The 27,882-nt window shown below is 45.1% G+C and overlaps 1 protein-coding gene across 1 annotated transcript; it reads right to left on the bottom strand.

Annotated features, from left to right (window-relative positions):
* On the bottom strand, window positions 1-27,534 carry LOC8028713 (ubiquitin carboxyl-terminal hydrolase 22). The gene is made up of 12 exons (XM_029993861.4): window positions 27,170-27,534; window positions 24,959-25,091; window positions 23,564-23,677; window positions 21,399-21,500; window positions 19,306-19,478; window positions 16,479-16,626; window positions 15,017-15,119; window positions 12,006-12,094; window positions 11,553-11,598; window positions 6,471-6,764; window positions 3,623-3,772; window positions 1-247 (listed from the first exon to the last, which is right to left on the bottom strand). Exons 1-12 carry the CDS (start codon window positions 27,287-27,289, stop codon window positions 205-207), a joined length of 1,515 nt encoding a protein of 504 aa, XP_029849721.2. The 5' UTR covers window positions 27,290-27,534; the 3' UTR covers window positions 1-204.
* Between the last annotated feature and the right edge of the window lie 348 nt (window positions 27,535-27,882).

Genomic DNA, 27,882 nt, shown 5'->3' on the forward strand with positions numbered 1-27,882 from the left:
TCGGTTTCAGCCACGCCTGACAGGTCGGTAGACGACGCCGCCGACGATGCAGCAATAATTTATTGAGCAAATGAGAGAAGGTGAGAGCGGCTCGGCTTCCTGAAGGCGAGCGGCATGACCTTGCGGGAGGGAAGGGGACGCCGAGAGCCCGCCGGAAGAGGCCCGCACGGCGACGACCACGGGACCGCCCTTGAGACCTCGGGCTCACTCGTACTCCAGGATCTGCTTGTGGTAGAAGAGCAGGTAGCTGCGAGGAGGAAATCCGGGGCAGACTTTTCAGGACGTTGCATCCATAATTGACTACATTTTGAAAAGGAGTGTAGTACAAGGGGAACTAGAGAAGAGTTGTAGTGCGGCCTTTCTCCCGGTCGCCGATTTCATTGTTTTCCCCTATTCTTACTCTAGAAGCGCGTTCAGAAAAACGCGTAACTTTGGAAGGACTCAGCTTGCATTTTGAGAGCTCATCATGCTGGTACCGTTTCCTGCCTTATTTGTAAGAATATCTGACCTCATGAAAGGGTCAGGCTATCACTATTAATGTTCCCGTAAGTGACAGACTAGGGAAATAAACTGACATTCTTTTTTTAAGAAGGCGGGGGCAACAAGAAGAAAGAAAAAGGGCTTTTTTTTTTTTTTTTTTTTTGTTATTTGCATTTTGCGTCTGCCTTTTTGGTCCTGGCTTCATTTCTGTACTGTTTTCGTTCATTTCGCTTCATGTACGCAATCGATTCAGCTTGGCCCCGGGTGTGCCGATTCCCATTCCCTAAAATATTCCAGCGACCAATGTTTTCAAAGATAAAAAATGTGTTTGAGGTTGAGTGCAAGATACCAAGAAATGTAATTGAGTAGCAAATACTTTCAATCAAATATATTTGCAAGGTATTAAATTACTACCAAAGTATTTGAAATGCAGTATCTTGACTAGAGTATTTGAGACAAGCACAAGTCTGGCATAAGAGACAGGTTAGGGGAAGGGGATAAGATAACAAATAAGATGACAGATAAAGGTAAGAAGACAACTAGAGCCCTACGCAGACAACAGTTTGATCATCCGCATTCGATCCGCATCCGCAGACTTCGTATCCGCATCCAAACCGCATATACAATGTTCTTAAATACTTGTTTCCGCATCAGACCCGCATCCGCAGACTTTGGATTTGCATCCAAACTGCATTAGCGAAACTCGGAACCACATCCGACTCGCAATCCACACATTCATTTTACATAATAAAATCAAGTATGAATAAAAATTTTAAAAAGCATATATTGATGGTATCTTATAAGCCCTCAGCCTACATATCTAGAAGAATTCTTCGTGCAAGAATATGGTTGAAGTCATTTTATCATGTTCCATTTCATTGTATTTATATAATAAGTGATCATCCTTCCAGAGACATTTCACATCGTTGGAAAAATGCTCGTAGTTATGCGATCGTCTTGGGAGTCCGTGAGACTGACATTCCATCCAGTAGATGCACTTAAAAAGAGGGAAATTAATATTTATTTTCCTTTTTGCCCTGTGAAACCCACTTCAAGCAACATAAACATAAACATAAAAACTGACAAAGAACAGACTAATAGCACTCTGTCATTTTATTTAGGCCAAACAATAAAAAAAAAGCAGGAGAGGAGAGGCGCTCACCCGCCAAAGCAAAATACTCCTGGATATGTGGTAAGGCGTGAGTATACCACTGGGAAAATTTAATATTCAATAATGGCAACGCCTCCTATCGGTTACAGTCTTAAACACGAACCGTCAACTACATGCTCGGAACCATATACTTAAGGGGGAACACTGGTCTTGGAGCTTTTTTTCTTATTTTATGACCAAACTTAATGAAACTGCACAAGCTTGTTCAGCTTTTTCTGCAGATTTCATATATCTGGTCATTTTCTCAGTCAGTTGCATTGTACTCAAAATAATTAAAACTTGCCTGCCTTTGTTTGGAAAAAAGATAGAAAAAAAACTGCTCAACAAAATATTCTTTTTAACACATGGCTAGATACTATGAAGTGTAGAGAATACAATGTTGGAAGCACTTTTAAGATAAACTCATTATTAGTGATTTTACCACACATTGAACTTCAGTGCTCAATGCATGTCTAACAAGTAATGTAGCAAAAGATCAAATAGAAATTTTTCTAGACTTATATTAAAAAAATCTGCTCTCAACATTGTATGCTTCACACGTTCAGCTACACATTTCAGGAATGGTTAAATTTCTATCTGCTCCAGATGCTGAGATATCCCTCCTGTAAATTTTCAATGAGTCCAAAAATTGTGTTTTGTGAAAACAATGTTTTAGAGTCAACTTCAATGCACATGCAGCCCACATAGATATTATAAATTGACTAATAGCTCAAATATTCGTTCACGAAATTATAAGCCTGGTAGATTCAGAAGAACAACAGCCATCGCCCTTTTCAAAAGAATGCAGTTTTAGGAAGTTTTTGGCTCCAAAGACCCATGTCCCCCCTTAAAAACAACTCGGTGCCAACTGTCGAGAAAAAGACACACGCACAACGATTCACTTGTCGAGGTTGCTGCGTAGAAGCAGGATATCAAAAACTCGGACGGATTCCCAGACTGGTTCACCTCTCTTAATTTAATACCAGCTAATGAGAAGTCTCTCTCCGTTGGCGCACTTGATGCTGGGATGGTATGCGCAAACTGCGCTACAAGAATGAGGTCCGAAAACTCTTGCTGGCTCAAGTTCCACCACTCCAGAGGATCAGACAGCTCCTCAATATATACTTCTAGGCAAAGAAGCCACTTGCAGGATTCTTCTACATTCTTGTGGCTTGTACGTTTTGGGTTTTCTTTGCCCAAAGAATGTTTTCCCCTCTTTCTCTGCCAAACAAGAACACGCTTCCCGGGACGACTGATAGTTCTGCATTCTTTACTTTTTCCAGGGACAGTATTTTTGTCTAGATAGTAAGAATCAAATTTTTTTTTTTTTTATGTAAAGAACAATTTTTTTTTTATTGGCACCTTTTACCTAAGAGAGTAGTTTTCCCCTGCAATATATTCAATGATGCACTTCATAGTATCACTCACTTTATTCACTCTGCACTGTACGGTTGCACACGTTCATGGGCCGCCTCGGCAAAAATGTACCCGGAACGGTGGATATCTGCATCCAATCCGCTTCCGCAGCCCCTGCTATCCGCATCCGATCCCCAATCCGATCCGCAATCCGCCAAATCTGATTCATTTTTAACCGAATCCGCCAGTTTACTGCGGATATACGGGGATAATCGGGATAATCGGCAGATATGCAGGGCTCTAAAGATAACAAATAAGCTGACAGATAAGAGAAGACAATGAGAGAAGGAACAGGGTGAGATGACAGATGAGGAGGAGAGGATACAATAAGGGATAAGAGGAGGAATGTAAGGGAGAAGATAAGAGATAAAATAAGATGACAAATAAGAGTAAGAAAATAAGATAAAGAGACAGATAAGTGTAAGAAGTAAAGAGGACAAATAAGGGTAAGAAAATGAGAGGTAAGATAAGAGAAGAGAAAGATGATAAAATAAGAGACGAGGCCACAGAAAAAAATTAGAGGTAAGACTAATGAGATAAAAAATCAAGGCATGAGAGCGGTGAGTGCTGGCATACCCCTCGGAGTCGAGCACGTCCTGCAGGCTTGCCCGGGTGATGAGGTGGTCGTCGCACTTGAACCATCGGTCCCGGTGCTGGCGGATGTAGGCCGTGTAGTGGCCGGTCTCTATGGTCCCGCTGTGGTTCACCACTGCAAACAGGCAGTACCTGCGGGAGCCAAGAGGGACCAAGGGAAACCTAAACTACCCGGCATTACAGTCAACTTAAAATTGTGGATTTATGTGCCCTTGTATGCTTGATCAACCTTGATCCTACAGATACATTCAATACGCACAGAATCGAACGGTTTCTCTCAATTCTCCACCATTGCACGTCTCTTCTGAATTCTTCCCGTGACGTCGAATAACGTGATAAGGTCGTATGACACGGTCACGCGGTTAGCCACATGCTTTCCGCATCTGGCACGGCAAAGTACCATATTTATTTGAATATAAGGCGGTCACGATTATAAGGCGAGGGGGCAGTTGAAGGACCCAAGAAAAAAAAAAAAAAATCGCCATATTGCTATACTGAGCTTCGAATATAAGGCGGGGTATGACTTTGAGACTACGGATTTTGGAAAAAAAAACCTCGCCTTATATTCGAATAAATACAGTAACTGTCGCTTGACAAGTCTCCCCCCTGGCAAAGGGGTAGAGAGTCGGGCTAGGAACATAGGAGTCCTGCACTCTATTGTTATCAGGGGGGACTTCCTCGATTTCATTCTTTTGTCTAGATTAGGCATTCTTTTGTACAGTTTTCACCCCTAAATCTGGGTCACCCCTGTCATGGCTTTTTGTAGCGCTTACATCACACATTCCTTGGGGATCCCAACCTTTAACACATTCTGGCAGAGAATAACTGTTATCGGCTCCGCCCCATTATCACAGGAATGCTAAGGAATGTCACAGGAATTAACTAGATAAAGGGGCAAATTTGGAGACAGATATCTCGGAACACAGGCTGGTTACAAGAATACTAAAAAGGAAACAGCCAATCTTGGAATGCGGCTGCTTTGAAGATAAACACATGCCCTAATTGGAGTAATTAAAGAGTTAACTAATTAATTAGGAAACTGACAGCTACGACTATCCTTGCACTTAGTGTCTGCCTAAGAGCATAACTTTCGAGTAAAAACAGGTTTTGCACACCTCCCATAGTTTCTGCATAACAAATTCTATGTTAAAAAACGAGCACACAGGCGATTCTACTCACCTGTTGTTTTAATAGGGCCTCAAGGACAGTTGTTGAAATGTTTAAAGCAATTAAAAATTTGCTCATAGATTTTAGTCAATTTGGAAATTGACAGCTACAACTATCCTTGTACCTGGGAGCATAACCAGAAATGAATTTCCTGTACCTCCCATAGTTTTTCGTTTTTTTTTTAAATGTGTAAAACTTCATTATGTATAGCAGATTCTATGTTAAGTTTGGTCATTTTGCCAGACACATTTAGATGCGGTAGTTTATAGGGTGGGCGGTGCTATTAGTTTGGTTGGTGCTTAGAGCACACCATTGGTGATGTTGTGTACGCTTCTCTTCAGTACCACCCGGACACCAGTCTCGGGTACGTTACTTTTAAAAATAATTCGTTATAGTTAGTTACTTTAAGAAAAAAAGTAGCGAAGTTACCGTTACAGTTACCGCAACAAAAGAGTAACTCGTTACAGTTACGTTTAAAAAGTAACGACGTTACGTTTCAGTTACTTTTCTATAACACAAAAAAAAAAAAAAAAAATAGGAAAAACTAGAAAACTCCCCTCACCAAGTTTTATTGCATAAAACTAAAAAGTATGCTTTTTACTTCATATTGTAACTTAGCAGAAGTTGCTTCTCGAAATTAGTGTTTGAAAATTTCCACGCCAGAGTAGTGGCACAAATCAAAATACGAAACATGCACAGTGCAGAAAACTGGCGCTAATCAAAATATGAAACATGCGCAGTGCCCTCCGCGTGTATTGTTGTTTCACGGTTGATTCACCCGATTAAAAAGCGTTTTCACAGAAAAAAGAAAAACCACAACATTGATAGTGCTTCAAGACACTAAGATGTAAGTGTTCAGTTACAAAGTACAAGTGCGTGCGTAAAGATAACTAGATTTTTTCTTATGAAATCTACACGTGGCTATATCCCGGTCGTGACTCTTGAGAAAAAAGGTATTCACAAGTTCGTGCAAGACCAGCGTGACACTCGAAATGTCGGAATAGACTATTTGAAAAGTGCAAGGAATATCTAAATTGTCCTCGTTCAGAGATATAATATTAATAAAAGACTGTAAAGTAACGACAAAAGTATTGTTGTTACTTTCATCGTTACCTCAGGAAAAAGTAATAGAACTACAGTTACAAGTTACATTTTAAAAAAGTAACTCGTTACAGTTACAAGTTACCAAAAAAGTAACACAATTACAGTAACGTGTTACTAGTAACGCGTTACTACCCAAGACAGCCAGATACAAAGCCTTTGCGGTGAATTTTCTGGGTCACCAAGAGAGGGGAAGTGCACTTTTGTGCCCTTTCCATTCCTCCTTGTTCTGCGTACTCCTTCTACACCACCTGTTTCTGCTCCTCTCTCCCTTGCTTTTTCAGCACCTCTACGCTTCGTGCACTTTCTCAGACCACCTGCTTCTGCTCCTCCCGTTCCTGTGTGCTGGGTCTGTAGTTCAGACAGCAGCGCACTCAGCTTCCACACTGGTGACCGGGGTTCAATCCCTGGCATTGGTCGCCGTTTTGTTTCTTCAAGATCGTTTAGCGGTTACGGACTAACCAACCTACACATTTCGTGCTTATGCAGCTGCCGCTCCCGAGGTTGGCTGTCCGTATAAAACTACCGCTTTAAATATGAGCAAATGGGCGACACCGCTCACTTGTTGTCGTGACAGGGCCTCGAGGGCTCCTGTGCCCCCTCGGGTGCCTGGGCGACTGCTTCAGGGGCCCTGGGGGAGGAGGACATGAAGGGGCTCATGTCCAGGTACTGGGGGAAGCTGATGAGCGACGAGATCTTCTTGTGAAAGCTGCGCGAGTGCTCGAAGCGCTTCAGGTGGAAGCTGCACACTACAGGCAGCTTCTTCATCGTCAGCTGCTTCGTCGACTCCTGGTAGCTCTGGCACTGGCCGCAGCGGATCTTGGCCGAGCTGCCCAGGTGCTCCGGGCGGGTGAACCTGCGACACGGAACACCGCGATGACGACAACTCATAGCCTCCCACTTTAAATAAATCTAAAGAAAAATGCAAAACTTATCTTGATCCTACCGATAGAGTCGGTATACACAGAATGTGTTTCCGAGCATTCTTCGAGATTTGTGAAAGACACTGAAGATTTTTTTTTTGGGGGGGGGGGGATAGCATGTTTTTTTATTTCAAATCTTGTCCTCATTTATGTGATGGGCACGTCTAAGTTTTTTTTTTCTTGCCATGAACTGTTCAAAAGCAAACACTGAACGCGAACGCTGCGACTCGGAACGCCAACGATCGGCATTCACTTTCGAACAGTTGGTAAAGACCGCCATGTCATAGACTAAAGCCAGCTAGCTCTGTGTGTACCTGCTAATTAGAGCAGTGGTAGAATGCCGCACTCACAATCATGGGGTCAAGGGTGCGGTTCCCACTGGGGCGCGCCTAGTGTTTAGTTCTTTCTTATCAATTTACCACCCTTTTGTACAACATGTTACACATTTCTTAAAGGTTTCCGCGGTGTTTTGTTCCACTTTACCCGGGGGTACCAGCCCTAAACAGACTCTGTGCTAAAATAAACTTTGCATGCTACGAACCCGTAATTTACCACCAGAGGAAGGCTAGAAGGTCGATTTCTTTTGGGAAAATATCAAAGAAAACACTTATCTCAATCAAAAATTTCAAATAAAGAAAACAAAACTTTTTCAGTGGTTCAACAGGGAGTTAAAGGGGATTTAAAGGGAGTTAAAGGTAACTAAAATGAATTTTAAGATTGAGAGCTTTTCTTTTCCATTAAGGATGCAACTAAACATCACAACACGCTCCCTCTTCAAAGATTACCGTAATATCCCGGGATAGTTCACCTAAAATCAAGGGCCAGTCGAGTACGCAATCGAGAAAAGTTTAAAAACTGCTATTTTTAGGTCATGAGTCTCTGTCAAACTTGTTATCGTGGCAAGGAGCGATGAAGCAAAGATGACTGTACTTTCGAGACCGGTTATAATGAAGTTCATGGCAGTGGCGGATCCAAGGGGGGGGCGGTGGGGGCGATCGCCCCCCACCCAAACGCCTTGCCTGCAAGGAGTCAGAAGTGTCCAACGTCTGCAAACGTGTCCGCCTCTCCGCCCGGTTTCCTTGCCACGAGACAACCAAATGCAGGCGCACTTGTGCCAATCTGCCCTGGAGGCGTCTGCCATTAAACTGAAAATGCTCTCCATGGTTGAAGTCTCTCCCTCGCTTAAATCTAGACTCTTTTCGGCCTCTCCATCGGTACGTTGTCGCTAGTGCTCTGATCGCCCCTATCGACATGCCAAGACGACTTTTCCTCGTGGGATGCAGAAAAACTGCTTCGTAGATAAGGAGCGGGAAGCAAACGACGTTGCAGAGGCTGCCGCCGCTGGCCTTTGCAGCACGTCTGCGGCCTGTTCTGGGTCGCTACTCGGCCGCGGCGACAAAGTGACTTGGTAAACTTTCAGAATATGATTCTTTTTTTAAATTATCGCACAATATTTCTTTGCTATATTCGTGGGAGCCACTCAATTTCTGTCCCTAAAAACCCATACAAATATATTGAAAAAGTTTTGACGGGTATGGGAAATTTTGATCGCTTCACTATAGCCGGTATTTCGTTATAACTGACTTTGTTATCAACAGGTACGACAGTACTTCCCAATCAGCAATGTTTGCTTATGTCCCGCCATAGCTACCTAGCTCCATTTGCGTCGAGCCAGTCATTGATCCCTACACTAGGATTACTAAAACTAAACTATCTTTTGGCATTTCTAAAAAAAAAAAAAAAAGGGAAATAAAGCTAAAAATAAAGGTGGGTAATCTTTCATGAGCGGGACATGCCTCAGGATATTACGGTAATCTCAGTTAAAAGGGGAGTGCCGCAATGTTTGATAGCGTTCTTATAAATAAGGGCCCGCATGATTTTTAATTTTCGGTGTTCTGGAGTGCTTAGGACAAAGGGATGTGTTGCGATGTTTGGTTCCATTTTATGAAAGAAAAGGCCACGCATGATTGTAATTTTGGGTTTTCTAGAAGGCTTGAGGCAAAGGGGTCCGTCTCAATGTTTGGTCGCAATTTTAACAAAGAAAAAGGCCATGCTCAACTGTAAAATTTTTGTTTGTCAGATGCTTGGGGCGTGTAGGTCGAGTCTGAACCATAAAAAGACATTAAATTGCTCTTTAGTGCTCCTTTAAGACTTTCTCGAGTTAAAGCAAAAAATACAATAGTGTGGGTCACTAGGACATTTAATTTCAACAAAACCTCAAAAGGTAGAAAACTAATTAAAGACTTGAGCGTGTTGGGGATCTACATTGACTTAAAACGAAAGAAACACACAAAAGGACAAAACAGACGACACAGAAAGCTGTGTCGTCTGTTTCGTTGTCTTGTGTGTTTCTTTCGTTTTAAGTCAATGTAGAAAACTAAGACATTCCGAGTTTTGCTCAATCAAATGGCCTGCTATCACGTTACACCTCCAGGCTCCGCAACTAACCGAGTAAACCGTCGCCAGCAGATAATCCTCTCTTAAAGGGCAACTCCGCTCAATTCCGAAGATTTCAGGATAATGAGTGATTTCGAATTAAAAAGCCCTAGTAAAAGACACTACGTCGTTTGCTTCGCGAAAAATGGGATATATATTTTTAAATCTAATTTTAAACACGAGCAGAAATCGAAACCGTAACTTCGGCTCCGTCCGGCAACATTGGCCTCGGGCCGCCAAGTACATGGCCATCACGTGGTACGAGATGTCACGTGATCCTCGGCCCAACGACGGGCGGGATGGGGGCGGACGTGCGGCAGGCGCGAGTGTTGTCTGCACCGCACTCTTCGCCACGTTTTGGTGTCTACGGCATTCGACGACGTTTGTACAACTGCGGCATAAGTCTGCGACTCTGCGCACGTGGTGTCCGTAGTGTGGACGAAACTCCGAGAGGCAATAATCACAAACGGTGAGACGACGACGGTGGTTGTGACGCGGAAGACGGCGGTAACGGTGGGACTACGGCGGGAGGTTGGTCTGCTCCCAAGAAGCGCGCTGCGCAAACACGTTACACCAATTACGTGGAGACCGCTGAGCGCCGAGAGGCAACGTTGCTAACGTCGTGCGCTACGCTCGATCGGAGAAGTAAAAACAAGCAAAAGGGGGCCATAATGATGACGTTTAGCTCAATGTTGGCTCCGCCCATGCCGTAGCCTTGACTGCGCTGTTGGTTGCGCCTGAATTCGCCCGCTCGAGTCAGCCGATTTCGGCAACTTGGCGAGTTGCAAAGTTTGCCGGACCGTTTAAGAAACATTTAGACAGAACTGCGTCGTAATATTTGACGTGTGGTCTTCCTAGCCGATACTGAAGAGGACTGCATTGTTTTTTCAAAACCAAAAATGAAGCAGAGTTGCCCTTTAACATGTTTCGTAGGGAGACGCTAGTTTCATGGTTCCTTTAAAGGGACAATGAAGACGATTTTATTTAATTTTTTTAAATGGTGTTTTAATGCTTCTTGGGAACATAGCATGCCGCCCAATTTTTTGTAGACATTTATGACGCGTATTTATGTGCCTACGAAAGAAGTAAAGAAACTGAAACTGAACCATCTCCAGTCTCGTTTCTGGGCCTCCGAAAACAGAGGTGACGTAGGGAGTGACGTCAAGTGTGAATAGTCGGTATCGGTAGTATTTAGGAGATCGAGACTCTGGTTACCGCGGTGGGTTGTAGCAGCGCGGTGGCGCAGTCGTTGCGCCGACTCTGTCAACATGGATGAATGCCACTCTCGCGAGCGAGTTCGAGCTTCCGTTCAGTGACCGAACACCAACGGAACGGGAGTATGTGTGTGGCGGCCTCTGCCATCACCCGACGGAGACTGCCCGGCCGGCAACGAGCGGCCCGCATGCCGAAGGACGGACGCGGGGGAGATGCCGACGGGAAAGCGGCAGCGATCCCGCCGTTCCAGGATCCGGTTCCTCCGTGGACTTCCTCTTTTCGTCGTCAAAGAACACGAACAGCAACCCACACGTGAAAACTAGCGTCGCCCGAACGAATACTGGTCTTCAGTCGACCGTTAGAACAGCCATCTACAGCTACCATTTTGCAAAATCTTTCGAGTACCGTGTTCTTTTTTAATTTTATTTTGTTGCCCATAGTTGCTCGTTGCCAGTTTCGCGTCCAGCGTAGCAAAGAAAAAAACACTGATGCTGCTTTATTTACGGTTTAGTAACTATTTCCGATCCGATTTATACTTTTGATGGTTATTCAAGCGGAAATTAGAACAGTATTTCTAAAAATCGCGAACCAAAACGTGACCGAGGACACGTTTCTCGTTTCGACCAATCGCTGACGCGTCTCTTGTGACGTCGCGCTCCTTGGCCCCGCATCGGTCACGTGAGCTCCGCTTCTCCTGGGTTCTCCCGCAACTCTTGGGGCGTCGCCCCAGTCGATCCCGGTACGATTATTACCGCGACTATTTAATTGATTTGCGCGGCACACAAGCGCCGGTTTCGGCTGAAATTTGGGCAACGTGGCCTGAGACGTGCCTGGAACCCAGTTCAATCGCCAAAGAGATCTCCGAAATTGCCTTCATTGTCCCTTTAAGGATGATAAACAAAATCAGTCACTTGAAATAAAATTGCACGAAAAAATGGTCAGCTGCTCTTGTCCGAGACTTTCCGACGTTGCTTGGCCATGTCGATACGATCACACTTAAAGCAAGCGCTCTTCTTTAGTGCAAACACCGTCCACATAGAAATGCACAGATGAAAGTCTTCAGCCACTACCTTTCCAGACAGTCCAGGAGAGATGTTGGTTCCGAGTCCTCGGCGTCTGAAATGTTCAACACAACGTCATTCAACGTTGGCGCTTCCATTTGAGTTCAGTGCTCGGTCACAAAACTGGCAGAGCTGCGAAAACTCATGCTGCGTGTTTGTCGCAAGGTGCAAGTTGCCAGAATATTAATAATTTCACTGTCACGACAGCGAACAAGAAGCACGAGCGTGCATACCCTATAGCATACAAGCTCATGCTTCGTACTTTCCGAGAAAGAATATGGTGAAGGATCTAGGCTTACAGACAAAGATCAGTAGGGTCAAACCAGTTGCTGATGTTTCAAACAAAGGCTATCAAACTTCGATTTTTCATGTTCTTTTTTATTCACGCGATACTAATGTTGGGATATCAAAACGGAACAAACTAGTGTTCTGGGACAAATGACAAATGAAGTGTTTGCCAACCTGGGTGAGGCATCAGCTGCTGGAGGTGCGAGCTGGGACCGAGATCCAGGGAGATGTCCCAGAAAGGGTCGATGGTGGTCGAAACTCCCCTGAAACATTTTCTCTCTCAAGCGTCGCTGCACAAGACACCGTAATGTCCCGAGAGATGCCCCGCCCCCGAAAAGTAACCCACCCCTATGTTTGGCTTAATTCTCTATTTTTTTTTAACATAGATAGAAAGATAGCCCACCCCTATTTTTGGCTTCCTTTGCTATTTTTTTTCTTAAACACCAAATCATAGCCCACCCCTATTTTTGGCTTGATTTGCAATTTTTTTTTAAACACTGAAAGATAGCGTGCACCCTATTTTCGGCTTGATTTGCAATTCTTTCTTTAAGGGGGGACATGGGCCTGAGCTTCCAAATTTTTTGAAAAAATTCATTTTTCAATTTTAAGGGTTTCGGTTTTAGAAGCTAATTATACACCGTTACACTAAATTTCAAAACCATGCGCCAAATAGTTACGTTGATATAAAATATTTCAACACATTTTGAGGCAGTAACAACGTAAAGGAGTTCAATGTTTGAATGCATTTTTCTCAGTTCCACTTTTTGCTGCAAATTTCATACGAAGGAATCTTTTGTTTGAAGGTAAAATTATTCTGATACCACAATCAAGATGTTTCTGAACTGAAATTTACTGGGGAATCGGGCTATCTACTTTATTTTGTTGTACATTAAAGTCCTCATTGAGAAAAAACAATGTTTTCAACAATTGACATAGGACAGATATCCATCTCCTATTTTGAGGTAATCACCCTTCCTGAAATATTTACATTTCAGTTATAAAAACTAGATAGCCCGAAGTCCAACATCCCTCACTTTATACTCAAGCTGTTAAAATGGTGCTTAATAGCTTCATTTGCATATCATAGATTTCTTAATGAAGAGTGACACATCTTCTTATGCAGGTATGTAAAGTTGCCCTAGAGAGCTGAAAATTTGCATAGTACACCTACATCTGAAGTTAAATTTCCCCTGCTAATTTCATTCCGGTCACCTGAGTAGTTTAAAACTTCAACCTCTAGCCAGTGTCCCCCCTTAACACTGAAAGATAGCACACCCCCGTTTGCGACTTGATTTGCTTTTTTTCTTCAACACCAAAAGATAGCCCACCCTTAGTAATCATAGTGTTAGGATCAATGATGGCCTCGGCGTAAATGCGGCCAATTAGCCACGGCGGGGTACAAGCGGACATTGCTGACAAGAAACTAAGTCATCCTTGCTTCTTTGCCCTTTGCCGTGATAACAAGTTTGACAGGGACACATGACCTAAGAATAGGGTGTTTTCAACTTTCCTTCACAGTGCACCGAAAGTTAGCCCACTCCCAATTGTAATCGATGGTGCTTCGAATAAAATAACTTCTTGATAATAAACGAGGTCTTGACAAATGGGTTTTTGGAATTAAAGAAACACTGGATTAAATATTCTCGATACAATTTTAGTTTACAAGACGGACACTATTGGTGGTCGCGTACCACCATCGCACACACACTCTCGCTTTGAGTCCCGCTGTTGGACTGCCGCATAGTTTTCTTGAGCAGCTTGGTCTCGCCCAAGGCTGTAGCCCGATCCGCATCCTGCCCAACGCCAGCCAGCCGCGCCTTCATGGCACGGGCATCCACGTGCGAGATTCCCGGCGCCGAGGAGTTAGAATAAATCACAATCTTCTGAGAACTCAACCTTCCGCCCAGCGAAATAAAAGAAAACGGCAAAACACAATGGCGCTCGCTTGAAATGCGCTTGGTGAAATAAAATAAAAAGACCAGTACAAGAATGGCGCTCGCTTACACAATTTTCCCCCAATTCGGTGTTGATCTTGGGTGAACTATCTCGGGATGTTACGGTACCTTCACACTAAACCTAAGACTCCCAAGTCAGCTGGATAAACCTCGCTATCGTTTAGCCAAAGATCATGCAACTTCCCGAATGGTACGGCAATGGTGCAGCCAGCCATTTCCTTTCGGCAATGAAACTTTTCTTGCAGTGTCAGTCAAGACAGAAAATTAAGAATAAAGTGGTAACCCATATACACAGAGCCACACTAACAGACCAACATGATTTTAAAGAATGTCTCAGTACAGGAACGCATCCCCTGCTGTGCAGCACACACTTTGCTGCAGCTAATGAATTTTCATGGCCACGCACTTCACAGGTGCATCTTTTAGAGTTGTTTGCCTCGTTACGTCAACATGTGAGTCGAACTTGCATGGTTTTCTTGCTTTGTGGCATAATACCTAAGCTACACAGTGGCATTGCATGCATTGACAATGGCACTCTTCCATGCGTGCATGTCACAAATTCTGCCGAGTCTTGGCCAAAATCTTTTTGGAAAGTCCGACAAATGTAAAAGTTTTCCAGGACTGAACTTTTGGATGATTGAACTCATTGCTGCCTTTCAATGCTTTTGAGCATTAGGATTTTCTAAATCTGATGTAAAAAACTATGTTTTGAAACCTTCCCCCAAAAACCGAGAGAAACTAAAGCTTAATTCCTGCACACCAGGAAACGTAACAAGCCAATAATTGGATTCCTCACTTTCTACCTTTGTGAAGAAGAGTGTAACCATTTTAGAATATCGCCGGTTCAGGAGGTTCTGGCACGACAATACGTGAGCATGTGCTCAAGCGAGCACGGTCACTCCCCTTACCAAGCAAGCAAGATCCTGTTGACTTTACAGAGCTGCAGAGGCCTAGATTTGGCCCCCTCAAAGTCTCCTTTGTTCTCATTGTGGCTTATCTTTTTGCCCCAAAGTTTCTTCTAAGATGCTTCTTCCCCTCCTTTCTAATTTACACACTGTTTCTTCAGAATCCTCAAACCCAGATTTCCGCTATGCAGCACCAGGTATTTCCAAAATGGTGGACTGTATAAACACGCAAACTTTTGCCACTTTGCTCTCTGCGTAGCTGCTCCTCTCATATCATCTGCACAACTTCCTGCTCTGCCCTCCCAGTGGAAGTTTGTCCACTCACTTGCAGGACTGGCAGACGACGTCCGACTGGAGGCCCCCCGTGAAGATCTGGTCAATGATGCAGTTGCAGTGGTGTGGATTAGTGCTCGAGATCCCGTTGGTGCCTGAAAATATAAACAAATCGACAACTGAAAGTTACTCGCAAATATCGGAATAGTCAAACAACCCGATCGATCGGTCATCTCCGATGCGCTGAGATGGCACAACTATACTGGGGGACAACTTTTCCTGGCAATGAAGCTAATGCAATGGGCATCTATGCACTCGCATGCCTTGAGCACAGCTGGGCACTTGCAGTCTTCGCTTCTTTTGAAATGCCAGAAAAAAGTTGGTCCCAAGCAGGATTCTCCAAATTTTTTATGGGGTGGCCATAACTACCATGTGAGCAGCGGCGGGGGGAGAGGTTGCAACGCGGCACAATCTGGCTTGCCGACAGAACGCACTTTGCGGCCTTGTGAGTAGCGCCACGCCGTGGCGATAAAACAAAAATCTTTCAGCCTTTCCACTCCGGGGAAGAAGGACGATCAGCGAAGCTGTAGCATGGTGGGACGACCTGAAGGACGACGCCTAGCAGACGACATCTCAGACGATTCAAAGGAAGACATCTAGAACGACTTCTAGGACGATCTTGAAGACGGCACCTAGAGGACGACGCCTAGGACGACCTCAGGGATGACGTCTAGAGTGGCCTCAAGGACGACACCTAGCACGACCTCAGGGATGACGTCTAGGATGACCTCAGGGACGACGTCTAGGATGACTTTAAGGATGACTTCTAGGATGACCTTGAGGACATCTAGGACAAACTCAAGGACGACCTCGAGGATGACTCCTAGGACGACCTCAAGAACAACCTCAAGGATGACGTCCAGGACAGCCTCAAGGACGACGTCTAGGAAGACCCCCAGGATGACTTCAAGGACGGCGCCTAGAGAAATTCAGCCCTTCCACTCCGGTGAAAACCAAAGTGGAAAGGCTGGAAAGGTTGCCAGCATCTATGAGCAACTGTGGCAACTAGACAGCCAACAAGCCGGTTGTCCGGTTGTCGCTCATGGATGGTGGTAGCTGTCCAGATTTTTGTTTCGAGATTTATTTGTCTACGGACACTAAACTGGAGAAACTAGCCCTTAACAGCTCCACTGTAAAATCAGGATGCCTTCAAAACACAAAACAAAAAACCAGGGAAGGAAAGGCGGGGAGTGAGGGAAGAGGCAAAGATAAAAGCAAGCCACAGCGCGAAAAAGCATTGAGCAATAAAAAAAAATTTATCTCGACTCTGCTCTCCGCCTGCAGAGAGAACTGCTGCACAGTGCGCGAGTTTGTTGCATCTTTTTTTGTTTTGTGTGTTACTACTCATCCGAGCACCCCGCTCCCTTCTCACCCTCCCCGCACTGCTGGCGGCGCTCCTCTCTCCTTGTTTGAAGGAGTGGCGCCAAAGTAGGCAACCATTTTGGCTAGCCCACCTTTGCAGTGGCGGTGCAGCACGTCCAGCGTGGCGATGAAGAACTCGTGCGCGTCCTGTTGTTCGTAGCCGGCCAAGTGCCGCGCGTGCGTCCATACCAAGTGGAGCAGCCGGTAGGGAATGTGCGGGGTCGACTTCCCACAGTAGAACTGCACACACGCACACACACCGACACATCCCAATTTCTCAGTCACACGCTCCACCAAAAAGCTTCAGTAGACGCCCGAAGGACATCCCGACTAATAAAAAGACATCCATCTCAGCAACACGTAAATTTCATAACAACCAAAACGCCGAAAGTATGTTTGTTAGTTTCGATTTCTAAGCCCTTTAAGTCTCGGATTGACGAAGCTATACGTTAGGCAGTGCGCAAGACACAAGGCACAACCCGGCTTCGTCGGCGAAATCAACTCTGCTCCTTCGTGTAAGTACAACACCCGGAACGCGTCCCTGCCCAACGCGCTTGTCATCTCGTCTCGCCTGTGCGTCGAAAGTGATCCTTAAGTGGCGACGAACGACGCCAAGTAAACCGGCGTGTCACGTCTCCGGAAGTCACGATTCTGGGGGTCAATGCAACAAGTCCCGGCAGAAAGTACGAGCAAAAAGAGAAGATTGTTCCGTGCCGCTAAACACGTTTCATCTGAATTGCGTTGGCAGGCCTATCACAATATTGCTGACGAGCAATGCCAAAACAGTAAAAAATGCAAAACAAATTTTCTTTAACCATACGCTTCCATCCATGCTTCTTAATAACCCTAAACGATTTTAGAATATTGTCAGCAATAGCGTAACCAAAAATATATCTCTTACTTCTTCTGATGGGATAATTGTGGAACCTGCCCAGTGTGCTTCTGTGTTGAATGATGTCTTTGTTAGATCATTCTCAGCTCTTAGTAACACTTATGTGCCTCCTCTAACTTCTCGGAATTTTTTACCAATGGACCCTATCTTCATTGATGTCATAGGAGTATCTAAGGTAATAGATGTGTTGAAGTGTTCATCAGCCGCAGGTGTTGACGGTATTAACTCTAAATTTCTAAAAAGCACTAAAATGTATTCGGCCATCATTCTTTCTAAACTATTCTCCCAACCACTTGAGTCAGGGTCCATACCTGATGATTGGAAGACAGGGAAGGTGGTACCGTTGCATAAATCAGGTGACAGCCATGACCCATTCAACTACCGTCCCATCTCTCTAACGAGTGTTCCTTGTAAAGTCCTCGAACATATCATCTGCTCCCATTTAGTGTCTTTCCTTGAATCAAATAGTTTCTTCTCGTCCGCTCAACATGGCTTCAGAAGGCCATTTTCATGCGATACTCAATTATTGTCTTTCACTCATGAGCTCCACTCCTTCCTTGATAATGGCTCTAGCACTGACTGTGTTTTCTTAGATTTTTCAAAAGCCTTCGATAAAGTATCCCATAAGCTACTAATCCATAAGCTTCGCACTCTAAACATTGATCCTTATGTGCTTGACTGGATTATCGCCTTTCTATCTCATCGGGTCCAGTTCGTCAACGTAAATAATAATAATTCTCATTTGGTGCCTGTCGATTCCGGTGTACCGCAAGGTTCTGTAATTGGTCCCCTGTTGTTTCTAATTTATATTAATGATCTTGTAACTAATATTTCCTCGCCGATCTGCTTGTTCGCTGACGACTGTGTCCTTTTCCGCAATATAACTGACCATTCTGATGTAATTCATTTGCAATCTGATCTTGACGTCATAGCTCTCTGGTGCAACTCTTGGCAAATGGAACTTAACACTAATAAATGTAAGTCAATGAGAGTATCCCGCTCTAACAGTTTATGTCCTACTTATAGCATTAACAATAAATCCCTTGAGTCTGTTACATGTTATAAATACCTTGGAGTCCATATAACCTCTGACCTTACCTGGAATACACACGTCGAATATGTTGTACGTAATGCTAACCGCACGTTGGGTTACATAAAACGAAACTTTTTTCAAGCCCCTTCTTCTCTTAAACTAACCTTATACAAGTCCTTAGTCCGTCCTAAATTAGAATATGCGTCATCCATATGGGACCCTGGTCACCAAGGTCTTATCAGCAGATTAGAAGCTACACAAAACCGAGCCGTTCGTTTCATCTTATCTAACTATCATCGTACAGCCAGTGTAACATCAATGAAATTAACTTTGTCACTTCCCAGTTTGTCGTCTCGGCGCAAAACAGCTCGTTTATGCCTGTTTCAAAAAATTTATCATCACATCCCATCTCTCCGTTTGAAACTAATGCTCGAGCCCTCTTACCGTTCATCCCGTCTCGACCATATTCACAAGGTAGGCATACCTAATTTTAACACCTTCAAATTCAGCACCTCGTTCATACCTCGCACATCGACTGACTGGAACCACCTTCCCGCTTCTATTGCAGATATTAATGATATTTCACTCTTTAAGCAATCACTTATTAACAGCACCCTTGGTTGATTAATTACGTTTATTTATTGTTTGCTCACTCGCCTCTAAAATGTACTCTGTACCTTGAGGGTAAATAAATAAATAAATAAATAAATAAAGGCGCACTTCGCCGTCATCACTGCATTTCAACTCCGGGTTGCCGAAGATTCCGCAAACCCCTTGAACCGGAGCGGAACGGGCATCCGCCACATCCGCCGCCGCTGCCGCGACGTCGCTGGGATCGTGGCCGGCGGCGACGTGACGACGCTTCCGCGACGTCATCGTCGGGAAAAAATTGTAAATTGAGGGACCACATTCGAGGACACGGCGAGCGCATCGCTGGGGACACGTTCCCAGCGTCGTGACGTGACGAAGGAGACGGCTGCTGCCTCTCACAGACCTCCTGGAAGAGGCGCGACATCTCGCAGACGAGGCACATGGCCGGGTCGTCCTGGAACTGGCAGACGTGGCGGTCGGCGAGGAAGTAGTCGCGCAGCAGCGGGGTGTGCGTCAGGGCCTGCACGATGCAGTTCATGAAGCACGTGTTGCCAAGGTTCATCAGTCCCCGGAGGCCTGCAACGACGGGGCACCCAAAAATAACAGCGTTTGTGCGAGACCTCGACTCATTCTCTGCCGTTCAAAGTTACACGCAAGCTAAACGATGGGGTCTGAAATCAGGATGTGAGGCGTGGAATCAACGGGCGATAATTGCTTTTCGTTGCACTACCGACCGAGCGACGATGAGCATGATCCACTCAATCGCATTGCTCAAACTGTCATCGGAACGGGACAAGGCCGACATTGATGTTTAGAGAAGAATCTCTCAAAATCAGATCTTTTTATACTTTTTTCTGTAAAAAGTGATGGAGGGACTTTTTTCTTACAAACCATTTAAGGGAATGCTTCTGCAGAAAATGTTTCTGAAAAGAATCTCTAAAAATTCTGCCTTTTAGGAATTCTTTCCTTACAAAGCATTCTAGGGATCCTTCCCTTAGAAAATGTTTTTAGGGGTCCTTCCCGAAAATATGTCCCAGGCAAGAATCCTTAAAAATCACACCTTCTAGGGATTCTTCTCCAGGAAAGTTCTAGGAATCCTTCCTTTACACCAAAAATTTTGAGGGATAAAAATAAAGTTATCGGGAAGAATCTTGGAAACATTGCATAATATAAAGGTTCTTTCCCTAAAAGCAATTAGGGATCCTTTCCATACAAGGAGGGTTTAGGGATTCTTCAAAAAGGAAAGACATCTTCAAGGGAAGAATCCCTAAAAATCCTTTCAAGAACTCTTTCCAAGTTCCAGGGATAATTCCCTTACAAAGCGCTTTTAGAGATTCTTTCCTACAAAATGTTTCTAGGAACAATCTCTAGACCACCGTTCTGGTTTGTCTTTCCTATAAAAGAAAATGAAAAAGCATGCAGGGGTCAACCCTGTCCTCTTTCGAGAGAGAGGGGGGAATATCTTTAAAGGGACCCTGCAAGGACTTTTTTACTGGTTTTTAATTTGCACCGAACCTGAGCGCACTGAACGTAATAACTTAGTGAACCTTTCCTTTTCTCGAAATTCGCTTTAGTTTAAAAGTTATAGGCAAATTAAGATTACAAAAACAAGCCAAAAATAACCTCCCTCATGACGTCCTTGGTTGCTTGAGTGGCCGTGAACTAGAGGAGGGGTAGTGAGCTCATCGAGCGCTCACGGCTGCCGCACTCCGTGTTGACGGCGCAAGAGGGCGCCACTAAAGCATGTTCTGGACAGGCTGTATGCAGCAGGCAGCCAGAGCGGCTCTCAATGCATTTGCTGAGTGATTTAACACTAATTCGGCATGACACTTCAGTGGCCACAAACGACAGCAAACACGGGGTAAAGATCAGTTCAGGATGGGAGCCACTTCGCGCTGCCATACCGCGAAACGGCCAAACCATAAGACAAAGCTTCTCGCCGAAGGCCTTCGGAACGCTCGGAGCCGGTCGGATCCTCCTGTCCATACAACCGCAGCGCCGCCGCGTACATCCGGGACCTTTCCGTGTCGGCGCCTGATCCCACTACTCCTTTCTAGTATGCGCCGCCTTTTCAACCGCTTGGTGGCGGGTATGTCGACGGGCCATTTCTTGTTTCCGTACTTTATAAACTGCATTAGTTTCTTTTCTGATCTAAAATACTGAACAAAAACTACTTTTATAAATAAATGAAACAGTTTGCGCCACTTATATTTTGTATTTCGACTAGAAAGAAACTTTTAGCGGCTCTGACCAGTAGTAAGCCCAGGACCAAAGACGTCACATTTTGCGAGCTTTTGGTACCGCGGGTCCCCTTTGTCGGTGCAGGAGGTTTCCGCGTCGTCCGGTTAAAATATGACGCACTGATATTTAGTTTCTTTCTCCATGCCCGCTGGCTTGCCAGAACCCCAAGAGACGTGGAAACCGCAAAAAAGGTAGACGCTTAAATATGATTGAAGGGCCCCTTTAAGGAAGTTAAGGCACGAGGACGTGTCTCACCTATGTAAGAATTGTTGCAGATGCGCTTCCTTCGAGGATTTCGACGCAGGAGATCGAGCTCGAAGCTCGTGGGCTCCCAGTGGTGATAGTACTCTTTAAGACCTGCCGCAGAAAGGAAAACAACTATCACGTGAGGCAACAATGGCAAATGACCCCCAGATCTATAGGATTACTCCTGTATCTATGGCTTATAGGCATACCAGTTAAAAATCGGTTTGTTCATAATAGCCAGAACATAAGCCTTGATAGTGCGGTATGTTAAAGTGATAAAACCCGAGGTTATCCCGCACAAAGCAAAGAGAAACGGCGTTGTCAGTCAGCGGTGTGTTCGATATGGCAAAACCAGAGGCAGGGAAACAAAACTTCGCCTTCGGCACTTCTGCCACTAGCACGTCTTTTCCAAAAGAAAAGCCCCTTTCAGTAAAGTAGAAATTTGGGCTAGTTGGTTCATGATCAGTAAGTACAGCGGCAAAAAACGACAGGACAAAGACGAGAGTAAACAGGACGAGGCGCACTCGCAACTAAAGTTTCCTTAGGAAAAAACCCACAATATATAGGCCGTTAAAAACGCAAATTCATCCCATCAATCCAGAAGACCTCTTGATAAAATCAAACTCTTTCCCTGAGAGGGCAAGGGAAGGCTCGCCAACGCAGTCCTCTCCCTTTGCTCTAATCTGAAACGCCTCGTGCACTTCTCGGCATATTTTATCTTTATATTTCGCCAGAACCTTCACATCATGCAAAACTGGTGAGCACGGGCAGCGACTACAATGAACAGCTAGATTACCAGACGGGCTTGCTCTCATAGCTGCCGCATGTTCCCGTGCACGATCATTGACACATCTGCCAGTCTGGCCGATGTACACGGAGCCGCAAGTCAGCGGAATTTCGTAAACCACTCCGACGGCACACTCAGCAAATTTGGTTTTGTGTTTTGTGCCGCACTGCTCCATGTCTGTTTGGGGATTATTGATTCTACGGCACAAGCGTGCCATCTTTTCCGGAGCTGAAAATACTACGGGTACTCTAAACCGCTGTGCAACTTTCTTTAAATTATGGGACATGGCATGCAAGTACGGAATAATTAACGGTCTCGTTTTTGGCCTCTCTCTTGCCCGATTAGTTGCCCCTTTGAATTTTTTTAAACAATCCTTCCGCAACCTCAGTCAGCACAGAATGTTCACAAGATTGTTTTAGGGCCATCTCTAAACACGTGCTAGCAATGCCCCTTTTTACTAATTTTGAATGGGCAGACTCGTATGGCAGGATGCATTTCTTAGATCTTGGCTCGTACGCCCAACGTATGTGGCTCTCCAGAAAGCGTATTTTAAGGTCAAGGAACTGTAGTGTCCCTTCTACCGGCTTCTCGTGCGTAAACCTCAGACCTCCGGAACACGAGGAAAACACATCGAGCATCTGGGTTACAACACCATCCAGCGATCGCTCTGCCAATTCGCTGAACACAAGGTAATCATCAACGTACCTATAAATCTTTATGCTGTTGTCGTGCCCCAGCTTCTCGGCAATAGTGTTGTCACTATTGCCGAGACTGTTGTCGTTTTATCTGTCGCACACGTATGTTTCCTTTCAAGGTGATATGTATGTCCAAAAGAAGAGCATTTGTATTGGGTCGTGTGTCGCGCCGGTGCTATCCGACATTTTTTTAAGCCAATGTTGTGTCCGCAATCAGAGCGCGTCGTTACAGGTTCACTTGGGGCAACGATGCAGTGCCTAGAATGTGCGTACAAATTGATGCGTCTGCAGCGTCTTCACCATTTCCTCGATTTCACTCTGGTCTCGCCACAACCGCATAACACTGCAATCGGGGCAGTGCCACAGCAACGAAAGTGGATATGCAAATACGTGCCAACCCCCATTTGACTCTGCGACCGTCCAGTTAGCGCATACTCTGGTGGCCATAAGCCGGAACATTGCAAATACATTGATGCTGCTCGGTTTCTTCGACGGCGTTTCCACAACCGGCTGCCGCGATTGTGAAAACTTGTACCATTATCATGCAAGGACTCATTTTCGTTGCCATTTTGGGATGCTAGATTTCGCGTTGGACAAAAACGCGTTCCAGACGCCATGCTCATACCCTGGCTCTTGAAACCGCGACCCATTCGACGCACCCAATAGGACGGCGGAAGATACGACGAACGCACCTAATAGCCTGGCGCACCGGCGGCGATGCTTGCGCGCCATTGCTTCCAGCTCCCGGTCGTAGACGTAGTCGGCGCAGGTGAAGCAGTACACCACGCCGTACGAGATGTCCACCGCTGTGGAGGGATGCAACCACCACCAACACCCTTTCAACACTGCACTCACGCTGCTGGACGACGAAGCAAAATCTGGCAAACAGGGTGTGACGGCGGCGGACGCGGAAATGGTGGAGGTTGCCACTGCCTTCCACAATACAATAGACTCTCGGTGATTTGAAGTACCCTTAAAAGGGCACTAAAGTGCTTTCTTAAATCCTTGTTTTTTTGTCGTAACTCAATCTACAAGCTCTAAGCATCCTAAAAAAACCCAAAATTACATTCATGCACGGCCGATCTGTGCAATAAAAAAGTGACGAAAGACACCAACACTTACCATTGCCGCAGAACGACACATGGCGCTACCAAACCTTGCTGAACATGGCCAAACGACGAACAGCGCTTGTCAGCCACTCGTGAGCGATGGGTTCCCGCATGGACGAGCGGCCGACCAGTCCCACCATATTCAGCAAGATTTGATAGCACCATCTGTCGGTCTGTGCCAACACTAAGTGTTGAAAACTTTGATCACTTTTTTAATATGAAAATTGCGTACGCATGTGTGTAATTTTGTTTTCTTTAGGGTGCTTGGAACTCGTAGATTGTGTTATGACCACAAAACGAGGATCTCAAAATGCGCTTTAGTGCACCCTTAATTCAAAGAATGTTTTTAACAGCTTTGAAATGTTGTGAGTCGACTGTAGCGCGCATTTGACTACTAGGCTATTTCTAAGCTCTGAACACTGATATTTAGATGCAGAAAACAGGGTTTTACTGATTTTCAAATAAACTTATCGATGGGTCTTCAATGACACATTGAAAGTTGCTCTCGGAACCCAACAGCCACAGCATCCCATTTTTGAAGAGCAAGACTGCTTTCGAGGGCATTTCACTGCCCTAAAGCGACAAAACTATTTGATGCTCCAAATGGTGTATGAAGAAAAAGTATAGCTTACATCATCTCAATGAAGTACAGACAAAACAATGAATTATAGGAACAGCTGAAGAGGATGCTCTTATTCCCTGAACCTTCCTCACCTACACAGAGTAGCCAACCAGGACTATTCGCCTAAGATAAATTATCTGTTTCTTTGTTGTTGTTTTTTTCATTTTCTGATTCCCCCCCCCCCCCCTTTTTTTTTTTTAAACACAATAGCAACCTATTTGACTGTCGCGACTGAAATTCCGGGATCCTCAAGGCCTCAAACCTGGCAACAAGTTTCAGACAAACGAATCTCCCTAGGTATGTTTCTGGAAGACTCTCGAGGTGGAACTGCCATTGTGGCGGCCATTTAGACACACCTAGGACATGCTGGTTGGTGCGAGCGTGCTCGTGGATGTGTCTGTTGCTGTAACAGCCAAAGTAGACGCACTGCAGGCAAGCGTGGAGGCGGGGACCTCTGGCATGGCACGCATGGCACTTGCACAGTTGGGCCTACAAACAAGAGACATATTTTGATTTATTTCAAATACACAGATAAATACAAATACAAGACAAAATAAGTAGGTTGAAAATTTTGCAGTACTTGAGCGATGAAATTTATGAACTATGCTATTTATGAGAAACGGACGCTTATAACAGCAACAAAATTATTTCAAGCACCCCCCCCCCCCCCCCAAAAAAAAAGATGTGTAAAAACAAAAGAGGAAATATGTATGTAGATTGTAAGTGTCCCAGTGCATTGCATTCTCTTGTCGCAAGTGACCACAAGCGAGCACAGCGCATTCTGTCGCTCAAATGCGGATGTGCGTATGGGCCTTTATGGTGAAACCGTTGGATGCTCAAAGGTCATGGAAGCTCCCTAACTGCGACTCGTGTTTGGCAGGCGGCGTACGGAATCCAAGGCCGTCAAAAGGAATCGCCGTACGCATGTTTTAGCAGACAGTAGCATGCATATCTTAAAACAGCACCTCGGCATACATTAGCATTGACATAGCCACAAATATTTTTCGGGGAGGGGGGGCTGAGGTGGTTCGGCTGGGACGTCCATGACTTGGGATGCGGAGGAGGGGGTTTTAAATGTATGTGTATATTTAATAGGATTGGTGGGATGTCGGGGGTGGGAGGGGGGGGGGGGGGGGGGGGGTGTTGAAGCTTGATAAGCCTCTCTCCTGCCTGAGCCACTGATTTGAAGGACTAGAGATGATGGGGGTAAATTGTGCAAACCTACATACACCAAGAACAATCTATTTTAAAAGCAAGAGAACACTTCAAAGACAAGGAAGATAGGTAACTGTTTTTTGACGAAAATAATCCGGGGAGAAGGGGAACAGAGGACAAACACAAAACTACAAACACAGCTAGGTGACTGGTGCGCGACTGAAAATATCCGCCTGGTCGCACCAGTCACCTAGCTGTGTTTGGAGTCTTGTGTTTGTCCTCTGTTCCCCTTGCTCCCTTCTCCAGGGATTATTTTCGTCATTCCTGTCCAGCTCGCTTGCACCTTTGCGTTTAAGTGCACTATCATTATAACTGTGTTTATTTTTTTATTTAATATTTTTAGAATGTTTTATTGAGTTGTTTGCTATGACCCAACCAGACAATCATAACACACAGATGAGACAAAAAAAGTTGCAGGAAACCATGCAAAGTTAACAGCAATGTCATGGGGCTGTCATACAATTAACATTCATCGCTAGTTTTCCTGTTGCCACCATACCTAGTTCTGTAGTGGCCACATGATAACATCAAACTTCTTGCTTGCAGCATGAGATAGGTAATGGAGTTAAAGTGATTTGGCAGGTATTTTTATGTTTCCATGCACCTTCTGTTCATGCTGAAACAGGTTTCTTCTGTTCTCAATTCAAAATTAAATTCTATCAAGAAAAAAAAAAAACATTTTTTTTTGCAGTTTTATTTTAGAAAACAACAACACTCTGTTGAAAACGTTTCCAAACAACAAACGAATGAGAAAATCAAGGATTTTTAGGTAGACATTCAACCCCACTCTTTGTTACGCTCCTGAAAAAGCTGTGAAAAAGAAAACAAAAAAAGTAGAGACAGCGCAGTGAAGAGAGAAAACCACTTTGCCCTCGCGACCGGCTCACGTCAAGTTCACGGTCAGCGAAAGGAAGCAACGACCTCGCGTTAGACCGCGACACAAAAACAGCAAAACGACACCCGCCAGCTATTAAAGAACAGACTAGTACTAATTATTTACACGGCCAGTTATCGATGCGATTCCCGACAAGCACCTATTAAATAAGACAAAAATGGAAGGGGCCGGGTCGCACTGCGGATGAAAGATGCGGCATTCACCGACCGGCATCTCCATCAAACGTGATCTAATAAGGACTGATTCTTCGCCGCTGAGAGGTTTCAACGGTATTACGGTCTTTAAACGACGAGAACGGGAAGGTAGTCCGCGACACGACGGACTACAAAATGAATCGCACGACGCCGGCGTGCCGCGTCTCGCGTGGAACACCGCGAACCGGCCGGTCTTGGATGGGGACGCTTTTTAATCCGACCCGCGGGATTAGCGGGGATTATCGAGGAGGCATCGTTCCCACCTTCTTTGTCCTGGCGTCCTTGGAAACGCAGCAGACGAAGTACGAGTGGATCAGCCGGTAGGCCTGAGTACCCTTGGCGTCTTTGAGACTTGTCAGATGCGGGCAGCCATGTGCGCTCATGTCGCTCAACTTGTTGGACGGCGGCGGCGGAGATGGAAAATCTGTCCGTTGCTCTCTAATCCGGAGATCAGTCAGCGCATGGCAACCGGCAAGCGTCTGCACCAGTCCCACGGGACAAAGGGAAGGGGAAATCCGACACAAGTGTGCGCGATTACCTCGAAATCCCCCCCAAAAAAGAAAGGCGAAATACAGACGCACTCCGCGAACACACACCACCGCCACCGTCAAAAGAAAAAAAAAAACAAAAAAACTTGTAAATAAAAAATAATAAAAAAAAAAATTGTGTGCGTTCATTTATTTGTTTTACGATCAGAGTGCTAGGTGTCATAACCTACGTTGGGCAGAAACTAAAATGTGACGTCAAACGGTTTAATTTAGTTGTTTTTGTTTTTGCCGAGTAAAGTAAACAAAAAGACAGCTGAGAACGATGCATGCTTGCACTGCACGAACAAGCTAGGGGTTTCAGGGAGGGGGGGCGGGGGGGGGGGGGGGGGGGGGGGCATAATAGAGTTATTATAAGAACTCTGCACTGAACGCAACGAGGCAGACTGAACGCGAGTTAATTCTGACGCAAGTTTTGACGTTGTCTGCTG

The sequence above is a fragment of the Ixodes scapularis genome, unplaced genomic scaffold, assembly GCF_016920785.2.
Source record: "Ixodes scapularis isolate PalLabHiFi unplaced genomic scaffold, ASM1692078v2 PGA_scaffold6__148_contigs__length_123643588, whole genome shotgun sequence".
NCBI lineage: Eukaryota > Metazoa > Arthropoda > Arachnida > Ixodida > Ixodidae > Ixodes > Ixodes scapularis.